The 23,875-nt window shown below is 37.6% G+C and overlaps 1 protein-coding gene across 2 annotated transcripts in view; it reads left to right on the top strand.

The window, feature by feature from the left end:
* API5 (apoptosis inhibitor 5) overlaps positions 1 to 18,427 on the top strand; it is a 34,835-nt gene extending 16,408 nt beyond the window's left edge. The window contains exons 5-14 of one of the 2 annotated variants that reach the window (XM_007497342.3): positions 137 to 288; positions 1,718 to 1,924; positions 3,157 to 3,261; positions 5,169 to 5,258; positions 6,233 to 6,414; positions 8,012 to 8,105; positions 9,316 to 9,372; positions 13,650 to 13,726; positions 14,628 to 14,764; positions 16,240 to 18,427. In XM_007497342.3, coding sequence (XP_007497404.1) covers positions 137 to 288; positions 1,718 to 1,924; positions 3,157 to 3,261; positions 5,169 to 5,258; positions 6,233 to 6,414; positions 8,012 to 8,105; positions 9,316 to 9,372; positions 13,650 to 13,726; positions 14,628 to 14,764; positions 16,240 to 16,262 — 1,124 coding nt within the window. In that variant the 3' untranslated portion in view covers positions 16,263 to 18,427. Of the gene's footprint in view, positions 1 to 136; positions 289 to 1,717; positions 1,925 to 3,156; positions 3,262 to 5,168; positions 5,259 to 6,232; positions 6,415 to 8,011; positions 8,106 to 9,315; positions 9,373 to 13,649; positions 13,727 to 14,627; positions 14,765 to 16,234 lie in introns of both variants that reach the window. The other variant, XM_001362593.5, reaches the window with a different exon arrangement.
* The last annotated feature ends 5,448 nt before the right edge of the window (positions 18,428 to 23,875 follow it).

The following is a 23,875-nucleotide window of genomic DNA, read 5'->3' as shown; positions in this document are numbered from 1 at the left end:
TACTTGACTTGGGAATAAATGCTTTCTATTTCTCCTGGGGAGGCCTTTAAGTACATTTTGTTTTGCTCTGGTTTATCTTGGACAATATAGCATTGTTAGCATTACTTTTGTTTATCCTTTTTTGTGTGTTTTTCAGGGACTTTGGGGGGCTTGTTCAGCCAAATTCTTCAAGGGGAAGACATTGTCCGAGAACGAGCAATCAAATTCCTTTCTACAAAACTTAAGACTTTGGCAGATGAAGTCTTAACAAAGGAAGTAGAAGAACTTATATTAACTGAGTCTAAGAAGGTAAATGCCAGTCCGTTATTAATAAGTGTAAAGACTCTGTTCTTTGAAGTGAGTAGTGATATTTTCAGCCTTGACCAAGGGTGTCAATGTGCTTTCTTATTGCCCAAGTGTCTTATTTTGATGATGATTAAAAAAAATTAATGATACATTTTTAAATCAATTTAACTGTAATGAAATACTTATGGATATTATTCTGAAAGGTCCATTGTGGAACAATCTTTTTTACTTCAAAGGATGCCCTTTTTTTTCCCAAATTCCTTACTTACCTCTACTCCAACTGGATCACGCTGGATTGAAAACATAGGTGTTGGGAAGCTAGAATCCTCAAAAAGTCAGTTTACCCACTAGCCTCCTGAATACTCTTTTTCAATTGGATTGGCTATTCATATGAAAGACATTTTTTGTTGTTTTCCTTAAATTTCTTTAGACCGTAAAGAATAAATTCCCAGCCATCACCCTCCCTCTTCCTCACCAGAGAAGGCATTAACCAACCAAAAAAAGTAGATGAATTATGTCTTTTGTGTTTCTATTGGTCAATTCTTTTTTTTTTTTCAGGAGGTGGACATCCATAATTCTTCACATTTTAATTATGTAGCTGTTGATAATGTTCTCTTGATTCTATTCATTTCACTTTTCATTATTTCATGTTCATCTTTCCAAGTTTTTTCAAAAATTAGCCTGCCTGTTTCTTATTGTGCAGTAGTGTTCCATCATAATCATCCACCACAACTTGTTAAGCCATTCCCCAACTGATGGACATATCCTTGATTTCTAGCTCTTAGCCACTACAAAGAATACTATTATAAATATTTTGGAATATATGGGTTCTTTTCCTTTTTCCCCGATTTCCTTGGGAAACAAACCCAAGAGTGGTATTTCTGGATCTAAGAATCCCTTTCCTTTTTGCAGCACAATCATTTCCTAATAATATCCTCTCTGATAGAACTGTCCCTTTTCACATTGAAAAACAAACCAAGTGATGTTAACAGACTTCATTTGAAAGCATGTGCGGCATCTCCCTCTTTTCCCACATATATTTAGAGAACATTTTGTGACTATTCAGGTATTGGTATTCAGGTATTCACTGTCATGGCTTTTACTTAACTGAGTTTCATGGATTTCCTCCGAATGCATTAATTTGTGTCTTGCTTAGTACCTATCAGAACACTCTCTTTGTTTTCCATTCCATTGAAATGTTGTCCCATAAACCAGAGCAATGCTTTTCTAAATATAGGAAGCTAAACTGAATGAAGCACAGCTACATCCTACACTGGGAGCTCTGGCCCTGGCACTGATCTTTCTTTAATGTGATGTCACATGGTCCTACTGACGCGACTTCTGATTCAGGAACCAGTAACTTTGGTCACTAGTTTAGCTGCTATGTGATAATATATATATATATGTCATATTCTGGATTTATTTCTTAAAGGTCCTTGAAGATGTGACAGGTGAGGAATTTGTCCTCTTCATGAAGATACTCTCTGGGTTAAAAAGTTTACAGACAGTCAGTGGAAGGCAGCAGCTCGTTGAATTAGTGGCTGAACAAGCTGATTTGGAGCAAACTTTCAACCCAGCAGATCCAGACTGTGTGGACAGACTTTTACAGTGCACAAGACAGGCAGTACCACTCTTCTCTGTAAGTTGTTTTTTGTTTTGTTTTGTTTTTTTAAACTTTTGAGTAACTGAAATCATACACAGAGATAGACAAATACTGTAGAAGATGAATTCAGTTTATTCTATTTGGGCCCAATTTGCAGAAGTAGGACAAAAATTCTAGGGAAGCACATTTCGACTGAGTTATGAGGAGAAATTCCTAATATAAATGATCCAAAATGGAAATGGAAAAACATCTCAGTCAGAAAATGGAGGTAGGTAAAGGTAGGTAGTCATTCAAAGCCTTTGGGCAGAGGCTCCATAATCACTTGTGAGAAGTTCATACTTCCTATAAAAGTTGGGCTAAATGAGACTTCATCTACCCCCAAGACTGTACTTCCAATTAGAGACCATTCAAGGGGTGCTCCTTTTTAAAAAAGTATAAAGTTTACAAGGCAGCTACTTGGCTTAGTGGATAGAGAACCAAACCTAGAATCAAGGGATCTGAAATCAAATCTGGCCACAGACACTTGCTAGTTCTGTGACCCTGGGGAAGACATTTAAACCCCATTGCCTAGCCCTTGCTCTTCTTGGAATGGTTTCCAAAATAGAGGAGGGAGGGAGGGAAAGGTTTTTAAGTTCAATTCAACAACTATCTAGCACCCATCATGTGCTATGCACTAGAGATATAAAAGAAAGACAAGACAATCCCTGTTCTTGAGGAGCTTGTAGTCTCATGGATATAGTGTGAAAATAACCATGTGCCCATAGGGTAGACGTGAGATAAATGCCAGAGGGAAGGGCACTCGCATTAAGAGACTGGAAGAGACTTAAAGCACTGTGCCTAGGGGTTGAATCTGAAAACCTAGCACTCGGGATTAAGAAAAACAAGGCCATTTTAAAAACTGGGGCTTCACTGAAGATACTAAGAAGCAGAGGTGTGAAGGGAGAATATTCTAGACATAAGCCTCCAAAAGTCACACATGAATTGTCTGTGACATACAGCCAGATCAGTTCCTGCTGTTCGAGAACCAAAAAGATATGGACATGGGCAGCACAGTGAGATGAACATAATAGTAAGAAAGCACTTAGCAGCATGCTTGGCATGTACATAGTAGGCACCATAGAAATGTTGCTGCTTCTTACCATTTGTTTTCAAGTTAGTATGCATTCTGTGGTTGGATTTTTATGTCTTTTCATTAGTGAATTTGACTGGGATTTAAATCTGTTGTGCTGGTACTAAATGACTAACATTATCTTTCCCTTTTTTTACAGAAAAATGTTCATTCCACAAGGTTCGTGACTTATTTCTGTGAACATGTTCTGCCCAATCTTGGCTCTTTGACTACCCCAGTGGAAGGCCTTGATATACAGTTAGAGGTAAATTAAATTTCTCTTTACTAATGAAATATATTCTCCTTTTATTAGTGACTTTAAATTTATAATTCTAATTTCTAGAACATATTTTTTGATATTTACTAGAATGATTTAAACATCTTGCTTAATCAGAAGTTTCCTAGGTCATAAAGTGCCACAAATGAGTACATGGGAAAAACCCCTTTTACAGTGTTATCAAGCAGTTAGTAGCTTCTAATAGTGGGAAAGCACTGCTATATTGAAAGTGATTTTGAAATAATGTACAATGCATAATCAATCATTCCAGGTTTTGTTACAGTAACCACTATAACAATCTATCATCAGGGATTATTATAGCAAGGAGTGTGATAAAAGGGAGTTAGCACACTTGCATTGGTAGAGGGCCTTTGTTCTCCTGGGAATTGCCTTTACCAATTAAACCACAAGTCTAGGCCATATCTTATATTGTTAGGCTTGAAATGTATTAGCTCACTTTTTAATGTTTATATTATACATTTAAATAGTAGATAATACTATTTGCAGCTCATATTTTACTCTATCTTAGCTACAAAATGGGGGGGGGGCTATTCATTCAGGAATAGCTACAAGTAATTTTTCATCACAAGTACTATTGTACTTTTTACATTAGTCCTACAGGCACTATTTCAATAAAGTCCTCCTCTGATGACTTGTATTTTGGAAGGGGCCCTGAGTTCTTTAAGTTTGTGCCATAGGTGTGTACCCTAAACAGCTGAGAAAACTGGTAGCATGACCCTGATTGTTTTTTGAAGACCAGCCAGTGTGGCAAAGTCCAGAAAACCTTTTCATCTACCAACCAATTAGCCAGTGACATTAATCAACAACTTTATGTGTCAGGGACCAAAAGGTCAGTTAGGAGCTGGTGAGTTTTGTGGCAATTGAAGCTTATGAAACCATCTACTAAGATATTTAGGGGTCAGAAGGGCAATACTCCCATTAATGAAATCTTTTCAAGTATTGAAATTATTAATTACTACCAAAACGGCTTCATAATTCTTAAAGACAAAAAAAATAGCATGTCTTTATCAGGAGTTAATTTTATGACTTAGAGGCAAGTTTAAAAATAAAAATATATTGGTTAATAATATTAGCAAATATCTGTTCAGTTATATACTTCTTTAAATTCTTTCATCTATACTTAACTGTAAAGTATCCCCTTAAGCTTAAGGAATTGTATTTGCCTATCATTTTTGCACAATCTTTAAAATTATTTTAATTGATATCTTTTCTGTTATTGTTGTTTAAACCTTTCTGTCGTTTTAGAATCAAAACTAAGTATTTCAGTGCAGAAGAGCAAGGGCTAGGCAATAGGGATTAAGTGACCAGGGTCATATAACTAGAACATGTCTGAGGCCACACTTGAACTTAGAACCTCCTGTCTCCAGCCCTGGTCCTATTGCCTCAATAGTTTTGGTTTTTAAGTCACCTAAATTTCCCCTTAAACTCCTCTCCCTCCCTCCTTGAGTGCTCTTCTTTGTCACAAAGAATTTTTTTTTTTTAATAAAGAAGAAAGGGGGGAGGGGAGGGGCCTATCACCATCTAGCTGTTATGCCACATATCTTTCTGTTCTATTTCTCTTTACATAAATAAATGACAATGAATAGACTTTTAAAATGACAGGATGTCTAGAAATTTACAAAACCAGGAATAGGACAACAATGAGACTATAAAGACAGAGACCTAAACTTAGAAAATTCAAACAGTGTCATGAGTATTTTAAAAGAACTGCTTAAAAAATTAAGTCATTTATACCTTCTATTTGTTTAAATTTGGAGTTGCAAAGCAAGTTTAATTCATTGTGTTGATAACTAATATTAATTTTAATACTATTTGAAAATTTAACAAATATTAATTCTAACCAAGATTCTTATCTAACAAAATGTTTCTTTTAGGTATTGAAACTACTTGCAGAGATGAGTTCATTTTGTGGTGACATGGAAAAATTAGAAACAAATTTAAAGAAACTATTTGATAAATTGTTGGTAAGAACTCTCCCCCCCCTAATAATATGCAATTAAAATTATTAATATCATTTTTCAAATTGAATGTTCTCTTAGCTACCACAAAATATAGTTTAACCATAGAATTTCCTAGTTGCTAGTCCTTTACTCCAAAACCACAGTTTTACTTTGCTTTTAGGGTGATAAAGTTTTAAAAAAAATTTTTTTTAATAAATATGTAGTTTTGGCCTTGTCTGGTATAGTCATTTTTTTCTGTAACTGCCATATGAGAGTATTATCACAGCCTCCTCCTTAATCCTTTATCAAAAGTAGTCTCATGAAATTTGTTATTTGAGTTCAAGACGTAGTTCAAATCTTTCTTGAAATGTTGTATGGTCTTGAAATTGATAATATGAGGCCCCAGGACTGCCTTGCCTTATTGTGATAGTACCAAGTTGGCCATCAGTGGCACTACACCAAGTATAATTAGGTACCAGAAAAGAAATTCTTGGTTCACATTTAATCCTACTGCTTTGATAACTCAATAGAATAGTAAGTATATGGATTGTGCCCATCATTGTCTTCTCAGCAAGGGCTTTTCTTATCTTTGTCCTCCCATACATCTATAAATTATCTGTTCCCTGTTCTTAAGAGACATTCCTTAGTCTTACCTTTTCACAGGAGCATCGTGTGATACCTTTGTTTAGCGACAGTTGCAGATTTGGTCTGAGCGCCATGTAAATCAAATGAACCCCAAAGTTAGGAATTGTGAATTTTTGCAACTGTGAATAGCCATACTTGAAAAGTAAAGACTTGTTTTAAAACAAAAACTACCTGACACTGGTGTCACTCTACAAGTATCACTACTCTCCAGGGTTCAGGATTCTATTAGTTTTTTCGTCAACAATACTTACAAACATGCCTAGTTTCTCATCAGTGTATTTCCTATTAAAGGTGTAAAAAGAAAACATAACCTCATATGAAAATTACCACTTTTTTTCACTTTTATCTATCAGGAATACATGCCGCTCCCTCCCGAAGAAGCTGAAAATGGAGAAAATGCTGGCAATGAAGAGCCCAAGTTGCAGTTCAGCTACGTGGAGTGTTTGTTGTACAGTTTTCACCAGCTGGGCCGAAAACTTCCAGATTTTTTGACAGCTAAGCTGAATGCAGAAAAACTGAAAGACTTCAAAATCAGGTGATGTGTGGCTGATCAAAGGGATCCAATCCTGGGCAGCAGGGGAGTTATCTTTACTAAATCTCTGAAAAGAGACTATCCCTATTCTTCATGCTGAGGGCTAAGTAACTGCTGTCCTGTTTTTCAGACAGAAAAAGTAAATGGAGTCACAAGGTGAAGGCTTATGAGCGTGCCAGCCTAAGGAGAGTGAGCTTCTAAGAAGGGATGGATAGACCCCAAAGAGCCAATAGGGCTTCCCCAGAGCAGGTCTGGTCAGAGTAACCTAATGCTCAGAAGCAGCAGGGCTATTAAATGGATATGTAGAGATGGGAATGGGGGTGAAGCTAACTCGCCTAATGTCAATAAAGGATGGGACAGGAACCCAATCCTTGAAGTCCCACTTCTTGAGGACAATAAATTGGAGGTTAGCTGTGCATTTGGGAAAGTTGAGGCAGACTGCAGGTTACTCAGCATTCAAGGCAAGGATAAGGTAGGCCAGAAATCAACTGTAGTTGGACTTTGCATTAAAGGAAGTCTGGGAGCCAGGGACTAGGAGGATGACCACTCTGGTGCTCTCTGACCGAGTCAAGTGACACCTGAGATAGTTTCATTTCTGGGTACCTTGTGATAAGAAGGGTATTGAAAGGCTCTGAGCTTATCAGATAATCTTTAGGACCCAGGAAGAGCCTTAGTTCAAGTTACATTTGTGATTTGTATTGACTTTATAACTGGGCAAGTAACTCAACCTTTTAAGACCCCAAATAACTGTGTGCCTAAGGTTGCAAAAGCCTGAGTATCATGACCTGTGTCAGTAGTGGGAGTTTCCTCTCTTAGAAGTTTCCTGTTCCAGTGAGATTACAAATCTACTCCAGCTCCTGTTTGGATTAAATGGTCCTGATTTTGGAGAGTCTGATTGATTGACTTGGCATACCTAGTTCAATAGATTTTATTAAAACTTCTTAAAAGACTGAAGTTGATACTATATTTGTCTCTGAAAGCCAAGGGTTAACTGAATGAACACAAATGAAATCTTAGTGCTTCCTAGTAGAATGGCCTCCAAACTAAAGTTGGGGCAGCATTCAGTGTAAATAGATTTCATCAAAGCATCTTAAATCAGTTAAGGAATCAGATCACTTCAGAAAGCTTTTTAAACTCAGTTCAACCTACTACGTGACAAACTAATAGAAAAGATCCTTGCCAGCACATACTGACTTGGAAAACCACAAATTAACATTATCTATGCTCTATTGGATTTTTATTTACTTTATTATTTCCCACTTGCATTTTAATATGGTTTGGGGCACACTTCAGGCTTCTGGCCTTCAAGTTTGATATCTCTAATCTCCTAGACCATCCCTGTGTAATCAAGGAAGGGAACTTATTTTTAGGACCCAACATAAAGCTAGTTTTGGCTATATATATATATATATATATTACTCATATCAACTGAATAATTATCTCTTCTGATTTCTTTGGCTCTAAATACCATATAGGCTTTCACTGTTTGGTAGTTATTTTTTAATAATATAATATAATAAAAATATAATAATATTTTTAATAAATAATGTTCTTGGGTGCCATGAAAGTTCAGGAATTAACAACCACCTCTTTGTATTAGGCTGCAGTACTTTGCCAGAGGTTTACAGGTTTATATCAGACAACTTCGTTTGGCTCTTCAGGGGAAAACAGGTGAAGCCTTAAAAACAGAAGAGGTAAGAATGCTAATCACCTTCCTAGAAAGAAAGCTATTACCATACTATTTTTAACCACAGCTTAGATAAGTAGCTGAATGCATGTATAGAGTTCATTCTTAAATGCCTTTTTTTTTTTCAAAGCGACCTAGTAAATCTCACTAGCATTTTGCCTTAGCCCAAGAAATAGTGTTGGCATCTCATGAAAATAAAATGGGTTTCTTGTTTTCAGAATGGTATAGTAGAAAGTTTTATGTTAACTATTCATGCGATTCCTGCCAAATATTCTCTTTGACATTTCCAATGAGCAAGATGTTTTGTTGAAGCGCTAAGCTTATTGATATTAAGTTTATAACTTAAATACTGCTATTACACTACATTATTAACTTGACCTCCTTCCACCTAAATATTAGTATGTCAGAATGATAGTATAAAAAATACTTTAGGATAAAAGTATAATTTTAAGATTGTTTTGAAAATGAACTTCCATATTCCACATTGCAGTTTCTATCTTTAAATTGGTAATGATATGTGAAATAAAGCTGTTTATGTAAAATTATCGATTTCAAATAGACTGTTTGAGTAAATGGTATTAAAAATAGACCTTCCTAAAACACAATTCTTGCTATACTTGCTCCAAAATGCCTTTGGGGCATGTACCCACCCCCACCCCAATTACTCATACTTGGGTCTTATCCTTATTTTCCATGTACACAGTAGGTACTTAATGTTTGAATTTTATGCAGAAAAGATTGACTGTTAAGCTATACCAGACTAGTTATATTGTAGTATTTGCTTGCCACTTTTGGTCTACTTTTTTGCCAGATACTTACTCCTTTGCCACAGAAATAGGGCAAATTATTTGGGGGGGGGGTGTTTTTTTTTTAAGTAATATCCATTGATTTGTGCCAATTCTTAGTGCCTGTGACCTTGTCCCATTTACTTTAGATCTAACTTGTATATCAGGCTTTATTGATCAGATCAGTCAAGGTAAGGAGAAGGATCTCAATCTCTCGTGCCATCATTAAGGTTTAATGAGGTAGAACTATCTACATAGTTATTCAGTAATTACCAAGGTATAGCAGTAAACCTAGAATTAAACCAGGGAATTCCCTTTTTATAACAATTGTTCTGGAAAATTAATATGATTCTTAAAAGTGTTTTATTTCTGAACTAAAAATGCATAAAAGAAGCTGTTAAAATTGCCACTTACATTGTTATCCTTTTGCAGAACAAAATTAAAGTCGTAGCTTTGAAAATAACGAACAACATCAATGTTTTAATCAAGGTAATTCTCCCTTTTCTCTATTTTTCCTTCTGAATGTTCAGGTAGAGTGACTTTTGTCTTTATTTTTGGTGATGCCTTCCAAGGTTAGGTGTTGCAGAATTCATTTTGAACAATGGAAGGGAAACAGGCTAATAATAATATCATATATTTGAAACTTAAAATATACAACACTCTTTCCCAGTAACTGAACCTAAATGATGTAAAAACAGTGTCCTCATTTTACATGACGACTAAGTCCTGTTTCATTTATAGGGAACCAACAACCTATATCTGGAAAAAGTCACAATAATAAGATCTTTAAATCAGCTCCTTAGAGTGGGTATTGTTATCCCCACTTACAGATGAGCCCATGGAAATTCAGACTGGTTTAGAGGCTTGATCTTGGTTAAAGTAGTAAGTTGTAGAGGGAGGCCTCATGTCTTGAGTTTTCATTTCTGAAGTTCAAATCACTATATTTGACTGCCACTCTTGCCAACTTGAGATTTCAAAATGCCTGACCTGCCACAGAAACACAATCAGCCTCTCCTTTGTGCCTTTCTGTGGAACAGGACTCATTTTGTTGACTTGACTTTGTTTCATTGGACCACACTGGACTTTCCTTTCTTGATCACTTCTTCAAACCATTTGAAGTTTCCAGTTTTCTACTGAGCCTTAGCTTTGTCTTTTACAAGGGAATGGCCAACTCTCCTGTTCAGGCACCAGCACCCTCTTCTGCCCCCTATACCTGACACACTTATTCCTGGTTCCTTAGGAGAGAAGTTCATGTGATCACATCTCATATCACCTTGGAATGCTCCTGTCCCCATGTTCCTTTTATCCCACTTCATTTTAAAATCCTCTGATCTCTGAATTCAATGATGCTCTTTATTTACTGAAGGCCCCAAGGGTATCTATTCCAGAATTGCATTACAATGGAACCACTTTGTAGTGCCCTAAGCAAATTTTGAGTTTCTTTGACTCAAGATCCTAACTTTCTTCCTGGGAGGGTCCTTAAAGGCTCTTGGGGCCATATTTGAATCTAAAAAATAACTTTTTTTTTTATCAAATTAATGCCTTTTTAAATTCTCTACCCCTTTACCTCTTCTATTACAATTAAAATTATCTAAGAGACTTATTTTCAGGTGAGAATACAAGTTTATGGTTTATTGGTGTAAGTCAACATCATAACCAGTAAAGTGATATAATTTTCTCCATGACTCTCAGGACCAGAAACAATCTGAGCTGAGTAGCCCTCCTTTGATTATCCTGAGATGTCGTTTATTGGTGATAACTAATTAAGATGTGATCCATCAAACTATCCACTCCATCTCATCCCTGCACAGGTCACCTATGTGGGAAAGGATTCCTTCTCCCCTTCATTTATGGGGTGAGGTTGGCATTCCTTGGGATTCCCAAAGGCAGAGAAAATTTCTACATGCAGCAGCAAAAGCTGGATGGTATCTCCAACCCAGATCTCAGACATAGCAACAACAGTAATTCTCTCATATATAGAAATTAATACCCTACATGAAAAATAAATTCTCACACTTCCCATTCATTGTAACGTGTGACCACGTTACAAACTCTACTCTGTAGAGAGTTGCTCCTGTTCATCTCTGCCAAATGAGCTCTTACTCCCTTTAGAATCCAATGTAGATACCTACCCTCAAACCTTCCTTAATTCCTCCTGTAGCTGTAACAAGCTGCCTCTGCAGACCTTACATAGCATTTTATTATCCATATTCTCCTATTCAGATGTGTTCTCACCTATTTCATAGTTACCTAGCTTTCTGTCTTATGCCCCCTCTTAGATCCATGCTCAGACTAAAAGGAACTGTTATCCAAACCTTCCGTTGTACTTACTACCAGCTGCCCGAGAAATGTTTGCTGAATAGGAAAACCCAGAGAATCATTTAAGAAAGCAGAATAGGGGGAAGAATCCTGAGCTTAGGTCAAGATACATAGGCCCAGGTTCTGATCGGTTACTCACTTGCTATGTGACCTTGGACAGATCCCTTCCCCTCTTGGTACCTTAGCTACCTTTTTTGGAAGAGGGAGTTAATACTACTGTCGCTTATTCCACAGTACTGGAAGAACAGTATTGTTTTTGAAGAAAGCAAGTAGTTTTTATTGTTATAAATTTTACTATACAAAAAAATGAGGAAAGGCCAAAAGTGAATTATAAAATACATATATCTAAATATGCAGTTGAAAGTTATACTTCTATGCCAATTCTATTTTTATCATATTATAAGATTGGCATGGGTGATTTCCATTTTTGCTTGTCGGTGTACACTTAATATGTTAAATCATACATTTTTTCTTCATATTAGTTTGAATATGTTTCTAGTAACAAGAACTCAAGCCATTATTTTTAGATGTGCACCAAAAAGAAAGGCTTTGGCATCTAATTTTTCTTTTTATCAACAAAAATTGTGGTATAAGATTGGGACAAATCTGAGGATCTAGTCGTCTGACAATTTTATTAAATGCTTTATTAAGAACAATATTGTGTATGAGTGAGAGGCAGCATGACCTAGTGTGCTATCCCTGGATTTATTAGACCTACTACTCACCTTTGCTAGATAGGGGCCCTTTGGTAATTGCTTCCCTGAAGAGATGACAAAATACCTCTCTTTGTGGAATCTGCTCTCAAGCATGGTGTGTTGGGAGGTTTTTCTGCTCCCTCATTTCAGTGTGTGTTTTTGTCTTTTTTTAAACCCTTACCTTCCGTCTTGGAGTCAATACTGTGTATTGGCTCCAAGGCAGAAGAGTGGTAAGGACTGGGCAATGGGGGTCAAGTGACTTGCCCAGGATCACACAGCTCAGACGTAGCTGAGGCCAGATTTGAACCTAGGACCTCCCGTCTCTATACCAGACTCTCAATCCACTGAGCTACCCAGCTGCCCCCCAGTGTGTTGTTTTTTTTTTTAACTTTTTTCTTTATAATGAAAGTCACCTGGATGAGGGAGAGAATCAGTAAATATTTAAGTCTCTAATATGTGACAGACACACTGCTAAGTGGTAGCGACAGTCCCTGTCCTCAAGGAGCTCACAATATAATTGAAAAGAAAATATTCAAGAAAGAAGGTTACAAGCAATAGCTACATGGATCAGTGGATTGAGGGCCAGGCCTAGAGATGGGGAGGTCCTAGGTTCAAATTTGGCCTCAGACACTTCCTAGTTGTGTGACCCTGGGCAAGTCACCTATTCCCCACTACTCTTCTGCGTTTGAACCAATACAAACTATTAATTCTAAAACACAGAAGGTAAGGGTTTTTTTGTTTTAGTTTTAAGGAAAAAGAGCTTAAGGAAAACTTGAATCAGCTTCTCTGCCTTAAGTCTCAGAACAATTTTCTCTTCCCTCATAAGACCCCAGCAGGATTCTCCTTGTATTCCAGTGTGTGTTCACTGGTCTTGGCCCTGCTTAAGCACCTCAGAAATGGTTGTATTTCATAGAGAAGGGTGGATATCATTGTGGGCTTCTTTGTATGAAGGCACAGGTGCCACTCATTCTGAAACCTGAAGTGTCCCTTAGAAATCACTGTTTGCAAGGAGGTAGCTGTGTAGCTCAGTGGATTGAGAGCCTGGTATAGAGACGAGGTCTTGGGTTCAAATTTGACCTTAGACACTTCCCAGCTGGGTGACCCTGGGCAAGTCACTTAGCCCACATTGCCTAGCCCTTACCGCCCTTCTGCCTTAGAACCAATACACTGTACTGATTCTAAGAGAAAAGATAAGGGAAGAAATAAAGAAATAATTGCTTATGGTCCCAGCCATGAGCGCCATGCATGTGTTAAAGTAGCAGGCAGATTTATACAGAAAACTGTGGCCTGAGTTGCTAAAAGGCAGTGTGTTTTTGGTATTTTAATATGCTGAGTTTGGAGACAGGAAGACTTGGGTTCAGATCCTGCCTTCCAGCATTTCTTCCCTCTGACCATGGGAAAGTCCTCTCTGAGCCCATTTCCTTCTCTGTGAAATGAGAAGCAGATGGCTGTTAAGGACCTTTCCAACTTTTGTCTGCTCACATGACCTTCCTCTTGAACACTTTCATTTTGAGACCAGGATTCAATCACTTGTCCAAAAGATTTTCAGGGTGAGACTCTCTTCTAGAATTCTCCATTCTAAATGATAATGAAAGCTGAAAGATCAAGAACTGTGTTTAACTCATGGCTGGGTCAATTCAAGCTAATGCTGTGGTCATCTGAGAAATAGGGGGGATTCTGGCATCTTGACTTCTGCATTCCTTGGAAGTTGGTTTGAATTTGGAAACTTGACCCTCTATTTTATCTTTTTAGGATCTCTTTCACATTCCTCCTTCTTACAAGAGCACAGTGACATTGTCTTGGAAACCTGTACAGAAGGCTGAGATGGGGTAAGGAAAGTCTTTGCGGTTGAGCTGTTCTCTTTTTAAGCCTGTCAAAGTAGAATGCATAAGGATTCTTAGAAGTAAATCTAAATTGCCCAATTCAATTCTCATACTACAAATGCCTATAGAGTAAATTCCTAGTAATTCAGAATTGTTTCTCTGGCATTGAATAGGGCTTTCCTCACTGCTCTCTACATTTTGAAAGAATTTAGCTTATTCTGCAGATCAATAAATTTCCTTGAAGGAATATTACTCAGTAATATTAGAGGCAGGTAAATAGTGCAACAAATAGAGCATTAGACCTGGAGTCAGGTAGAACTGAGTTCAAATGCAGACACTTCCTAGCTATGTGACCCTGGGCAAGTCACTTCTTTTTGCCTCAGTTTCTTCATTTATAAAACGAGGGTCACAATGGCGCACCTACTTCCCAAAGTTGTTGTGAGAAGCAAATGGTATCAGATTTATAAAGCACTTAACACAGGGTCTGGCACATAGTGGACATACTCTATAAATGCTTATTCTCATTTCCTTCCCCTAAGTATTACTGAGGTCATACATCTATATAGTATTTACATCAAACATCACACATATGTATAGTTCCTAAGGCCCTTCCTTCACCAGACATTTCATCATATTTGTCCTTTCCCAGGCAGGCTGGGGCAGTTGATGATATTCCCTAGTGAGCATTATTATTATTGCTCATATGCTTAACTAAACACAAGTTAGCTAGAAGATTCCAGTGTGTAGACATTTTGTCCTGTCCTCTAATGTATCTGTTAGTTTTGATGCTGGCTTCAGTGACTTCTTTCTTGAGTCTACACAAATTGGTAGCCGTGGATTATGGAACAAAAGGATAGAACTTTTAAGTGTTCTTTTTCTTTCTTTTTTTTTTATCGTTTCCTTCTAGTCAAAAGAGGACAAATGAAGATACAAGTTCAGGTTCACCACCCAAAAAAGCTGCAGCAGGACCAAAACGAGATGCTAGACAAATATATAATCCTCCTAGTGGAAAATACAGCAGCAATCTGGGCAACTTTAATTATGGTGAGCGTTGGCGTTTGGGTACAAGTAGCACGTGGAATTAGGCTGAGAAAACATGACACTTAAAATCAAGTGTTACATCTAGATATCATGACCCAGATTCCCTCAGTGCCTGAGTGACTTCCTGGTTGTAACACAGCAACGTCCTGCCCATTGGGATAATCTTTTAGGGAGTTTCCACTTAGTTTCATGGTTTTGGTGACAGCACATGGGCAGTTACCAAAGGTGCCAACTTTGAAATCAAGGAGTAGTTTAGGCACTGAGAGAATCTACCTTAATATACTGTATGTGGAAACTGGCACTGTATTCCTTTCTACTTGGGGAGTGGAGGTATTAGGTAGTAACATCCGTCCTCTAGGATTCTTGGGGAGTGAGCATTTTTTGCTTCTAAGGGGGATTTATATGAACTGATTTGGCATAGGCTTGCATATAAAGAAAGCTTATTTCTTCCAAGCAAGCTGCTTTTCATTGTGTGCCCTCTCTCCTCTCTCCCTTCCCCACATCGCCCCCACCAATACCCCCCTCCCCCAAGTATTTCTTGAAGAATCAGGTGGCTAAGTATTTGATTTGTGTACCTACCTGGCCTAACATTACTTTAGTTTCTCTAGGGGTTAACTTTGTGGCCTTTGAATTTCATGACTGGGAAGCAGGGAGGGTTATTATTTCAAGATGGAGAGCTCCCAGTGTGGAAACTCACATTAATAACACACATCTGGATCTGCATTTCTTTTCACTTAAGAGAGAGAAGCACTGGGAGTTTATAGAATTTTCCCTTGGTCTCCCACCAGATATGGTGAAACTTGGAGATCATCAGCTCATTATTCAGTACTACACCAGGCTACCTCTAAAATGCAAGAGATGTGAGGTTTTCTTTAAAGCACTTTACATTTAAAAGTTTGCAGATTTGTTTTTCATTGTGCTTTGAACATTTTCCTAATATCATTAGCCCACTTGTTCCACTCAAGGCAGCAGTTCTTAATAAAGTATATATGAATAGATAAATATCTTAGTATACCCTTATTTTTCCCACCTGTTTTTCTTGCTCTTACCCTGGGGGTCTTTGTGAATAATGAATCCTATTCTTATTCATTTGATACCATGAAACTTTTACACAAATGCCGCTGTATCTTTTTTTGAAAGGCTAAAAAGTTTTTGATGCCCATTCAATATTAAATATAGAAGTAATTTTATAGTACCAAAAGCATTTCAATTTTCATTTACCTGTTGATGTTAGGCCAACTAAAGGTGCACAAATAATAAGGTGGCACAGTGTGTATTGCAACTTATTATATAGTGATAAAAATAAGGTCAGTCTTATGCATCAGAGTGCATGTTACACCTATTCTACACTAGGAATGCACTATTCCTGTAGGGCCTACCTTCCTGTTCTGCACTCAGAACCAGTGTTTCTTCCCTGTTTACTGTACTATCAATTCCTGAACGAGAGCTAATTCATTGTTCGATTTTTCGTAGAGCAGAGAGGGGGCTTCAGGGGAAGTAGAGGTGGCCGAGGTTGGGGAGGACGAGGAAATCGTAGTCGGGGAAGACTCTACTGAATACATCACATTCTTCAGCGCTGTCACAAGCTTAAAACACTCTTAAACTACCACTCATTGGGTTGCTGGGAATAGCCCTTTAAAGACTGCTGCCTTCAGGTAAAGACTTCAATGTTCTTTATACCTTTGTATGTCTTGATCTACTTTTCTAACGGAATACAGACGTGTCCAAGGAGAAATCACAGCTGTATTTTTGGATGCTTTGTCAGCAATCTTGCAGTGTTTTTTGTTTGTTTTGTTTTGCTTTTTTTTTTTGCAGTGTCTTCAGGGTTTATTCAGACTTGGAAACTACAATGTATGTGGTTTCCCTTAAAACATCTTGACAGTTTATATATTAACCGGAGAGCTGTTTGTGGCTAAAACATGTAATACAATGTAGAGTCTGCTTTGATAAGTGATAGAAGGGGTCATTCATGAAGGCTCACATCAGTTATGATGTGTTAGTGGTTTTCCTCTCCCCTCCATCCTCCTTCCACCCAATATATGGAGAAGAGTGTAATATTCAATGGTCACGTCCTTTTTGCTTTTATTTCTTTCAACTGAGCTGCCAGGCACTAATGCAGCCCTACTGATTTCTGTGTCACAAAAGGAAAAATATTTACCAGCTTTTTCTTAAATGCAGACATTGATTTACTTAATAAACTCTGGGAATGACATTAATGGGGCAAAGTAAGTTGCTTTTATACTGCTTACATAAAATAACTCTTCTCCATGTGTTGTGATGCAAACTTGTTTGGAATATAGGGTTTTAATGTTCAGTATAAAAATATATGTGTGCACATATATATATATATGCTGTGAAACTTTATTATACAAAACAAATCAATAAAAAGGAGAAGCACTCCAGGAATGGGTAGTCTGATGCAGTGATTGTCCTCTTTGGAGTAAATTGGTCAACTTTCCCCCCAGCCAGTGATGGGTTTTGAGTCAGTTTGCATTTAACATTATTGTTATTTAAAAATAAAGACACATAAAGGCTATATACACAAAAATAAACCATATTTTGGAGCACTGTTTTGGAAATTTTTAACCAAAAATTAAATCTGACTTTAATAGCGTCCTTCACGTTAGGGGTGGTATCACCTAGTATTCTGTTGACCAGAGCTTCCCTGGAAAAAATTATTTCAAGAATGGAGAATGAGGAAAAGATGCTTGCTTAGTTTTGCTTTGCCACTTTTGGAATCTCTAACTTCTCAGGTTAATCAAAATTCAAATTAAATAGCTTAGAACAGTGGATGAAGCAAATCTTCAAGTTGGAGAAGTTTTCAGATGGCATCGGTATTTTTAATAGCATAGCTTTTTCATAATTTGGGGTTCAGAAGTTAGTATCTCCTCCCCTAGCTTTCACTCCCAAATCAAATGCCTGGATGACATTTTCTAGGTGTTTTCATGTCTCTGTGGGGAATAGCTTATGATTCCAATGCAGGTGTCTTCATTAATGTTCATTATTGTGCTTTAGTAGTTAACACTGCATTGAGGAAAAAGCAGAACCCCCACACTGGTACTGCTGCACATTCTCATGGGAAAAAAAAATATTTTTTAAAGGCTAAAATAATGATAACAAGTGAGCAGGGTGATTAATCATTTTGGAGTGGTGGCAATAATATTCAAACATTCCATAAGCTTCTGAATTGAACCTAAGCTCTCTTGGAATCTGGACAAACATAGGAATAGATAGTTGCCATTGAGAAGCATGTGGCCAGCTAGTCTGGCCTTTGGATTTCAGACCAGCAGGTAGCCTGAAGGCCACTTTGAATGTAGAAACTGTATTGGGACTACAGCTTTGTAAATGTGGACATTATTATTCTTACTTTCCTCTATTCATTTGAAGTACATGTTTAGATCTTTAGAACTGGGCAGAAATGATTTTGCTCATTGATTGTTGGTTTGACTGTCTTCCTCTATTCTCCTATACCACTACTACTATTTCCCTACTTGTTAGTCCTTCCAAAGGCAATAGTGTTCATTATCGGAGGGTTATTTTTGCTCCAAAATTGAAAATGAAAACTTCACATGCTGATTCTTTCCTTTTTTAAAGACACCTGTTTATCACCTTGTTCAAATGTAAATGTTCCCCTATGCTTTTGGAATAAACTCATTTTGTAATTTTGTTTGTGTCTCTGTGTTGTAATTTATGACATCTTCAGATTCTATCCCTCTTTTCCAGTATGATTTGGAAATTCTGTAGTTGTATTGAATCTTCATAGGTAATGTTTATTTTCCCTAAAATGATTGGTGGGAAAATGACTTGGCAAGGAACCCACGGGCTGGTCTAAATCTCTCAATCATTCATAGACAGAAATGGCACCATCAAAAAAGCCTGAAAGGGGAAGCTGTTTATTGAACCTTGGTTCTGAAGGCAGATATTTGCTATTGATCTCCAGCCTCCATATATTTGCAAGGGTAAAAGCTAGGATCTTTTAGGTGTGACTTGATTGCATTTTCAGGCCCTCCAGGATCTTGGGTGGTGTTTGTGGGCTGAATTATAAATTCCCTCATAGTCCTTGAGGCTGTACCATAAGCCATGGAGGCTTGCTTTCAAAGTTTTGCCATCTTGGTCAGACCTGTTAGAACTGGTACTCTGATGAGTCTTCTTTGAAGGAGAAACCAGAGTTACCTGTACACATGAAACAAACTTGAAAAGGCTTTACTGTGGGTCAAGTACTACAGAAATGTTAATTCTGACTACCCTAGAATCTGGCAGGATTGGGACTGGTGTTAACATTTTCATGGGCTTTCCCCCCATTTTTTTACTTATGTGTTTGCCCTCTAGGGCTTGGTTTGCATTACTTTTTGTAGAAAAGTAGAGTATTATCTTTGAAATCCATTTGAGAACTTAGATCTACTCTTTGCCTGTTTGATTCTGAGCTTCAGCTTTCTCCTTTGTAAAATTGGGTGTTGAACACAAAGGTATCTTGCCAAGATTCCACTCAGCTCAAAATTTCTGAACTATAGGTATACTCTAAAAAAGGATGCAAGGAATACAGAAATAATGCAAAAGAATGAAAGTTTTGCTAAGTACTGGGGGATACAGATGCAAAAAAAGTGCCTATTCCTCAAGGAGCATATAATCTAATGAGGGAAACTAATACAAAAGGAAGCTTGGAGGGGTAGAAGATGTTTTGATGGAGCAGTCCAAAGAACACTTAAATGGGAAATGAAAAGATAGCTCAACTAAATGCCCTCCTTAAATGGTAGTTTGGTGATGCTTTCTATGCTCTCTAATCAGAGGCATCCCAGGGCAGGAGGTTCTTACTGATGATGTGTGAGTATTAAGGCTGATGTTATCTTTCAAGATAATGAGTTCCCCAGGAGTACATAATGTAGATATTGCAAGGAATACAGCCATGGGAAATGAGGGGGGAGGGTAAGGTAAGATCTGAGTTTCTTGAAAGAAACTTATAAAGAAGGGTTTCGACAGCAGCGATTAGGGAAAACATTCTAGATTTCAAGACTACAGCATCAAGAATGGTAAGGTATGGAAGTAGGGAGAAGTAATAGTTTGAAAGAACCTAAAAGGAAGATTGCAATTCAATTTTGGAAAGCTTTAAGGAGTTTAAAAGAATAAAAGAATTTTGACAGATGGGAAGCTCAGGTTCTGAAATGAGGAAGTCATGAAGAGCCTTTTTGAGAGAGTAAAAGTGATGAGTTTGTGCAAAGTAGAAACACCTACATTCCACAACTGGAAAGTATCTCCTATGTGTCAGACATTTCTCTGTGGGGAATGCAAAGACTTAATACTATTTTTCTTTGCTCCAGCCCAAGAATTTTCTTGATAAGGCTAATCCTTGGCATTAATAATGTGTTACACTATTGCAATGGGGCAAGTCTTATATCTGAAGAAATGCTAATACCTGTAAAAAGAGTCCTTGGAACCAAGAGATAAACCATTTTTGCTGGACCTCACAGAAGTATGACCATAGACGTTCATAAGGATGGTAGACTTATCAAGGAAAAATCAAGACATAAGGAGTGTCCCATATGCAGGCTACTCCTGGGACATAGAGGAGTTACTTCCCAAAGCTTGACCATGGCAATTGTGTAATATTGTTCCATTGTACTTGTAATCTTAAAAACAGAAGTAGATGATAACAAGACACTTTTGGTGTAATGGTGAACTTTTGGTGTAATGATATATGAGGAGAGGTAAGGGAGAAGTATTTTATATATTGAGTTGAAGGAAGAAGGAGGAAATTTGGCAAGGAATGGACCCACTGTTGTCTGCATTAGAGATAAAAAGAAAAAAGCAACCTTTGCCCTCTAGGAGCTTAGGTTCTAATAGAGAAAAAAATGTTCATAAAAAGGTACATAGGAGATACCTACAGAGTAAATGGAAGCAAACTTCAAGGAAAGTATTTAAATAAATCCAAATTTTATCGATACTTTGGGTTCAACCAAGCCTTCCTTGATCTCCCCAGTTGAAATGTTTTTCTACCTTATATGGCCTTTGCCTGTGAGTTTTGTGTTCCTGCAATAGAAGACGGAAGTTCCTATATGTCAGAGACTATTTAGTTTTGGCCTATATGACTCCAGCACATAGTCCAGTGCTTCACACTGGATTTATAACTAATCATTATTGGTTGAATTTAGTTATGGACTCTACATTAGAGTCCAGAAGGGATCTGAGAAACATGAATATTCGGTCAATAGCTCCCAAAAGGCATCAGTCTTTGCACAGGAGTTGGGTATGCATCATCTGTTATACAACTGAATGCTGTACCATCCTTGGTAGGTTTTTGTTTGCACTGAGGCCTGAATTCCTATTTTTGTTTAGGTTGCTTTTAATCCTGTGAAACAATTTGTGAAGTTTGAAACAAAACTCCAAAAAGGACACTGGGACAAAAATTCAGATAAACCATGAAGAATTACCTATAGTTCTGTTTGCAACACCTCAGGAATATAGTGCTAGAGAAGGCATTGAATGTAGAACAACCAACTGAAATGATGTGGCTGGAGTAGCTTCTGTTTGAACCAAGCCAAAAAAAAGATTTAATATTTTCTTATTGAAATGTGAGAGAAGTCTTAAGATCACAAAGACACTTAGGATTAACAAAAACAATGGACTGGTTACTTATCAAGAGTATGCATCATTGAATCTTGACAACCTCTGAAGAACATGAGCCTGTTACTTATCCCTGAACTTAGGGGTCGACATGGACCAGAGTCCCATGAGGTGACACAGCTATGGGCAGAACGTCCATATCATGGAACACAGATCTACTTAATATGGATGTCAAACATTCAAGAAAACTAAGGATACCAAAACAAACCCATTATAGTTTCAAGGTAAACTTCCTCCTGCAAATAGTAAACATGGAAGTCATTTCTCCAAGTTGTTCAAGCCAAAAATATTAGAAAGATCAAGGGCAGGCAGGTCAGTGGGTTGAGAGCTAGATCTGGAGATGGGAGGCCCTGGGTTCAAATGTGGCCTGAAATATTTCATTAACTGACCCTTGGCAAGTGATTTAATCCCAAGGTTTAAATTCTTTTGAGAATAATTTTAGGATAAGAAACTTGCTACCTCCCCAAATCAAGAAAGTGAACTGTTTGGAGAAGGTGCCATGGAGAAGCCTGCAGAAACCACACACTGCACAGAAAGATCCAGAGTGAACTTTAGGATGTAATGAAATTGAACTGTGTTGGGTTGAATGCATTTATTTTGAATGTAACCTCTCATGCCAAAGGGGACTGCCCCCTAATTGCCTTTTTGTCAATGCACGTTGGTTTTGTTCTCTTTCACTTTTATTTCCCTTATCCCCAAATTATTGTATAGGAACTGTAATATTGTATGTACTTCTAGTTAAAGATCTTTAGAGATATAAGTTGGTTATGTGTACTGATTCATTGGGGAAATTAGGCATGTAAATCCCGGAAATTTCCACATGCTCCTTTCCCAATGGAATCACGGGGGATTGTGTAATTTGAATTTGTATCCCAGAACTCTCCCAGCTTCCCATGTTCTTTCTCACGTTACACACTAACGTAGGGAGCATATAAGTTTTATGTAGCCTGCTTCTCGCTCTCTTCCCAGGAACACGGCTGCGAAAGCTGGCTTTACTCAGGCTTTTAATTTTGTCCTTTCATTTCTTTTACTTCAAGTGAGTATTAATAAATCTTATAAAATGTAATACTTGGAGTTATTGGATATTAAGTTTAATCTTACATTAGCCCTTCTTGCTCTTCCTCTTTGGAATTGTCAGCCGTCAACATGGAATCTAGAAGCCCCCAAACTTGTAGCCTAGAAAGATTTAATGAACCCCAGTTTACTTAGCTTAAGGTTAAAGCCTCAGGTTTGACCCTGTTCCTGTGAGAATCCACCCTGAGGGCAATCTCAAGTTTAACAGTCCACTTCAGATGGAGACTAAGCCCAAGCTGAAGCTGAGTGACTCTTCTAGTCTCCAGAAGCCTCTCCCAGTATATCACACCCTCTTTCCCAGGGACCTCTGCATTCAAGACTGACAGACTGCCTACTGTACCAAAGAACCACTGGGCTTTGGTTTGGGCTTAGTCCCATCTGAAGTGGATTGTTAAGCCTGAGATTCCCTTCAGGGTAGATTCTCACAGGAACTGGGTCAAACCTGAGGTTTTAACCTTTAAGCTAAGTAAACAGGGGTTCATTAAATCTTTCCAGGCTACAAGTTTGGGAGCTTCTAGATTCCCAGTTGACAGAATCAATACACAGTATTGATTTAAGACTGATGGAAGAGGTTTTTTTTTTTTTTTTGAAGATAAGGTTTTTTTTTTTTTTAGTTCAAGAAAGGTAAGCATAAATTGATAAATCAGTCCATAAAGGATAATTAAGCAGCAATTAATTGTTTCTGGGCATGACTACCATGCTCTTCTATAAAATATTCCCTCATGATAACATGATAAGAGATGGCTGACCTGGATAGATCCCTTTCTGCTCATGGCAATTGTCTCAATTATCTGACCTATTTTAAAAGTTAATTTCTGTACTAAATTGTGGAGAGCCAGCACAATGTAGTAGATAGAAAACTGGCTTCGAAGTCTAGAATATTTGATTAAGATCTAAGATTATCTGCACTGATGAGGGAGTTTTCCTTACTGAGAGTATCCACCAAATGTGATTTGTTTTATAAATACATATGATTACAAGGGAAACCAAATCTATTGAAATACATTAATCAGGTGGGCGGGGTTGTTGGGTTTGTTTTTTTTTTTTAATGTTTGTGGACCCTAGGTTAAGAACTCTTGCTAAACCAATGAACGCACATGTCTGGCTCAAAAAGGAGAAGTTGGAATGGTAACCAAAGCCATGAAGACAATTTTTGTTCAATTCCATTCAATTAAGTTCCTCAGGCTACTCCCAACCATCATAGAACCAAATTTTCCATCAGGAAAGCTTTCTCTCTCTCTCTCTCTCTCTCCCTCTCTCTCTCCGCAAACCTTACCTTCTGTCTTAGAGTCAATACTGTGTATTGGCTCAAAGGCAGAAGAATGGTAAGGGCTAGGCAATGGGGGTCAAGTGACTTGCCCAGGGTCACACAGCTGGGAAGTATCTGAGGTCAGATTTCAAGGTAGGATCTCCCTTCTCTAG

Source organism: Monodelphis domestica, chromosome 6, assembly GCF_027887165.1.
Source record: "Monodelphis domestica isolate mMonDom1 chromosome 6, mMonDom1.pri, whole genome shotgun sequence".
In the NCBI taxonomy this organism is placed as follows: Eukaryota; Metazoa; Chordata; class Mammalia; order Didelphimorphia; family Didelphidae; genus Monodelphis; species Monodelphis domestica.
This window is presented reverse-complemented; position numbering and strand designations above follow the sequence as displayed.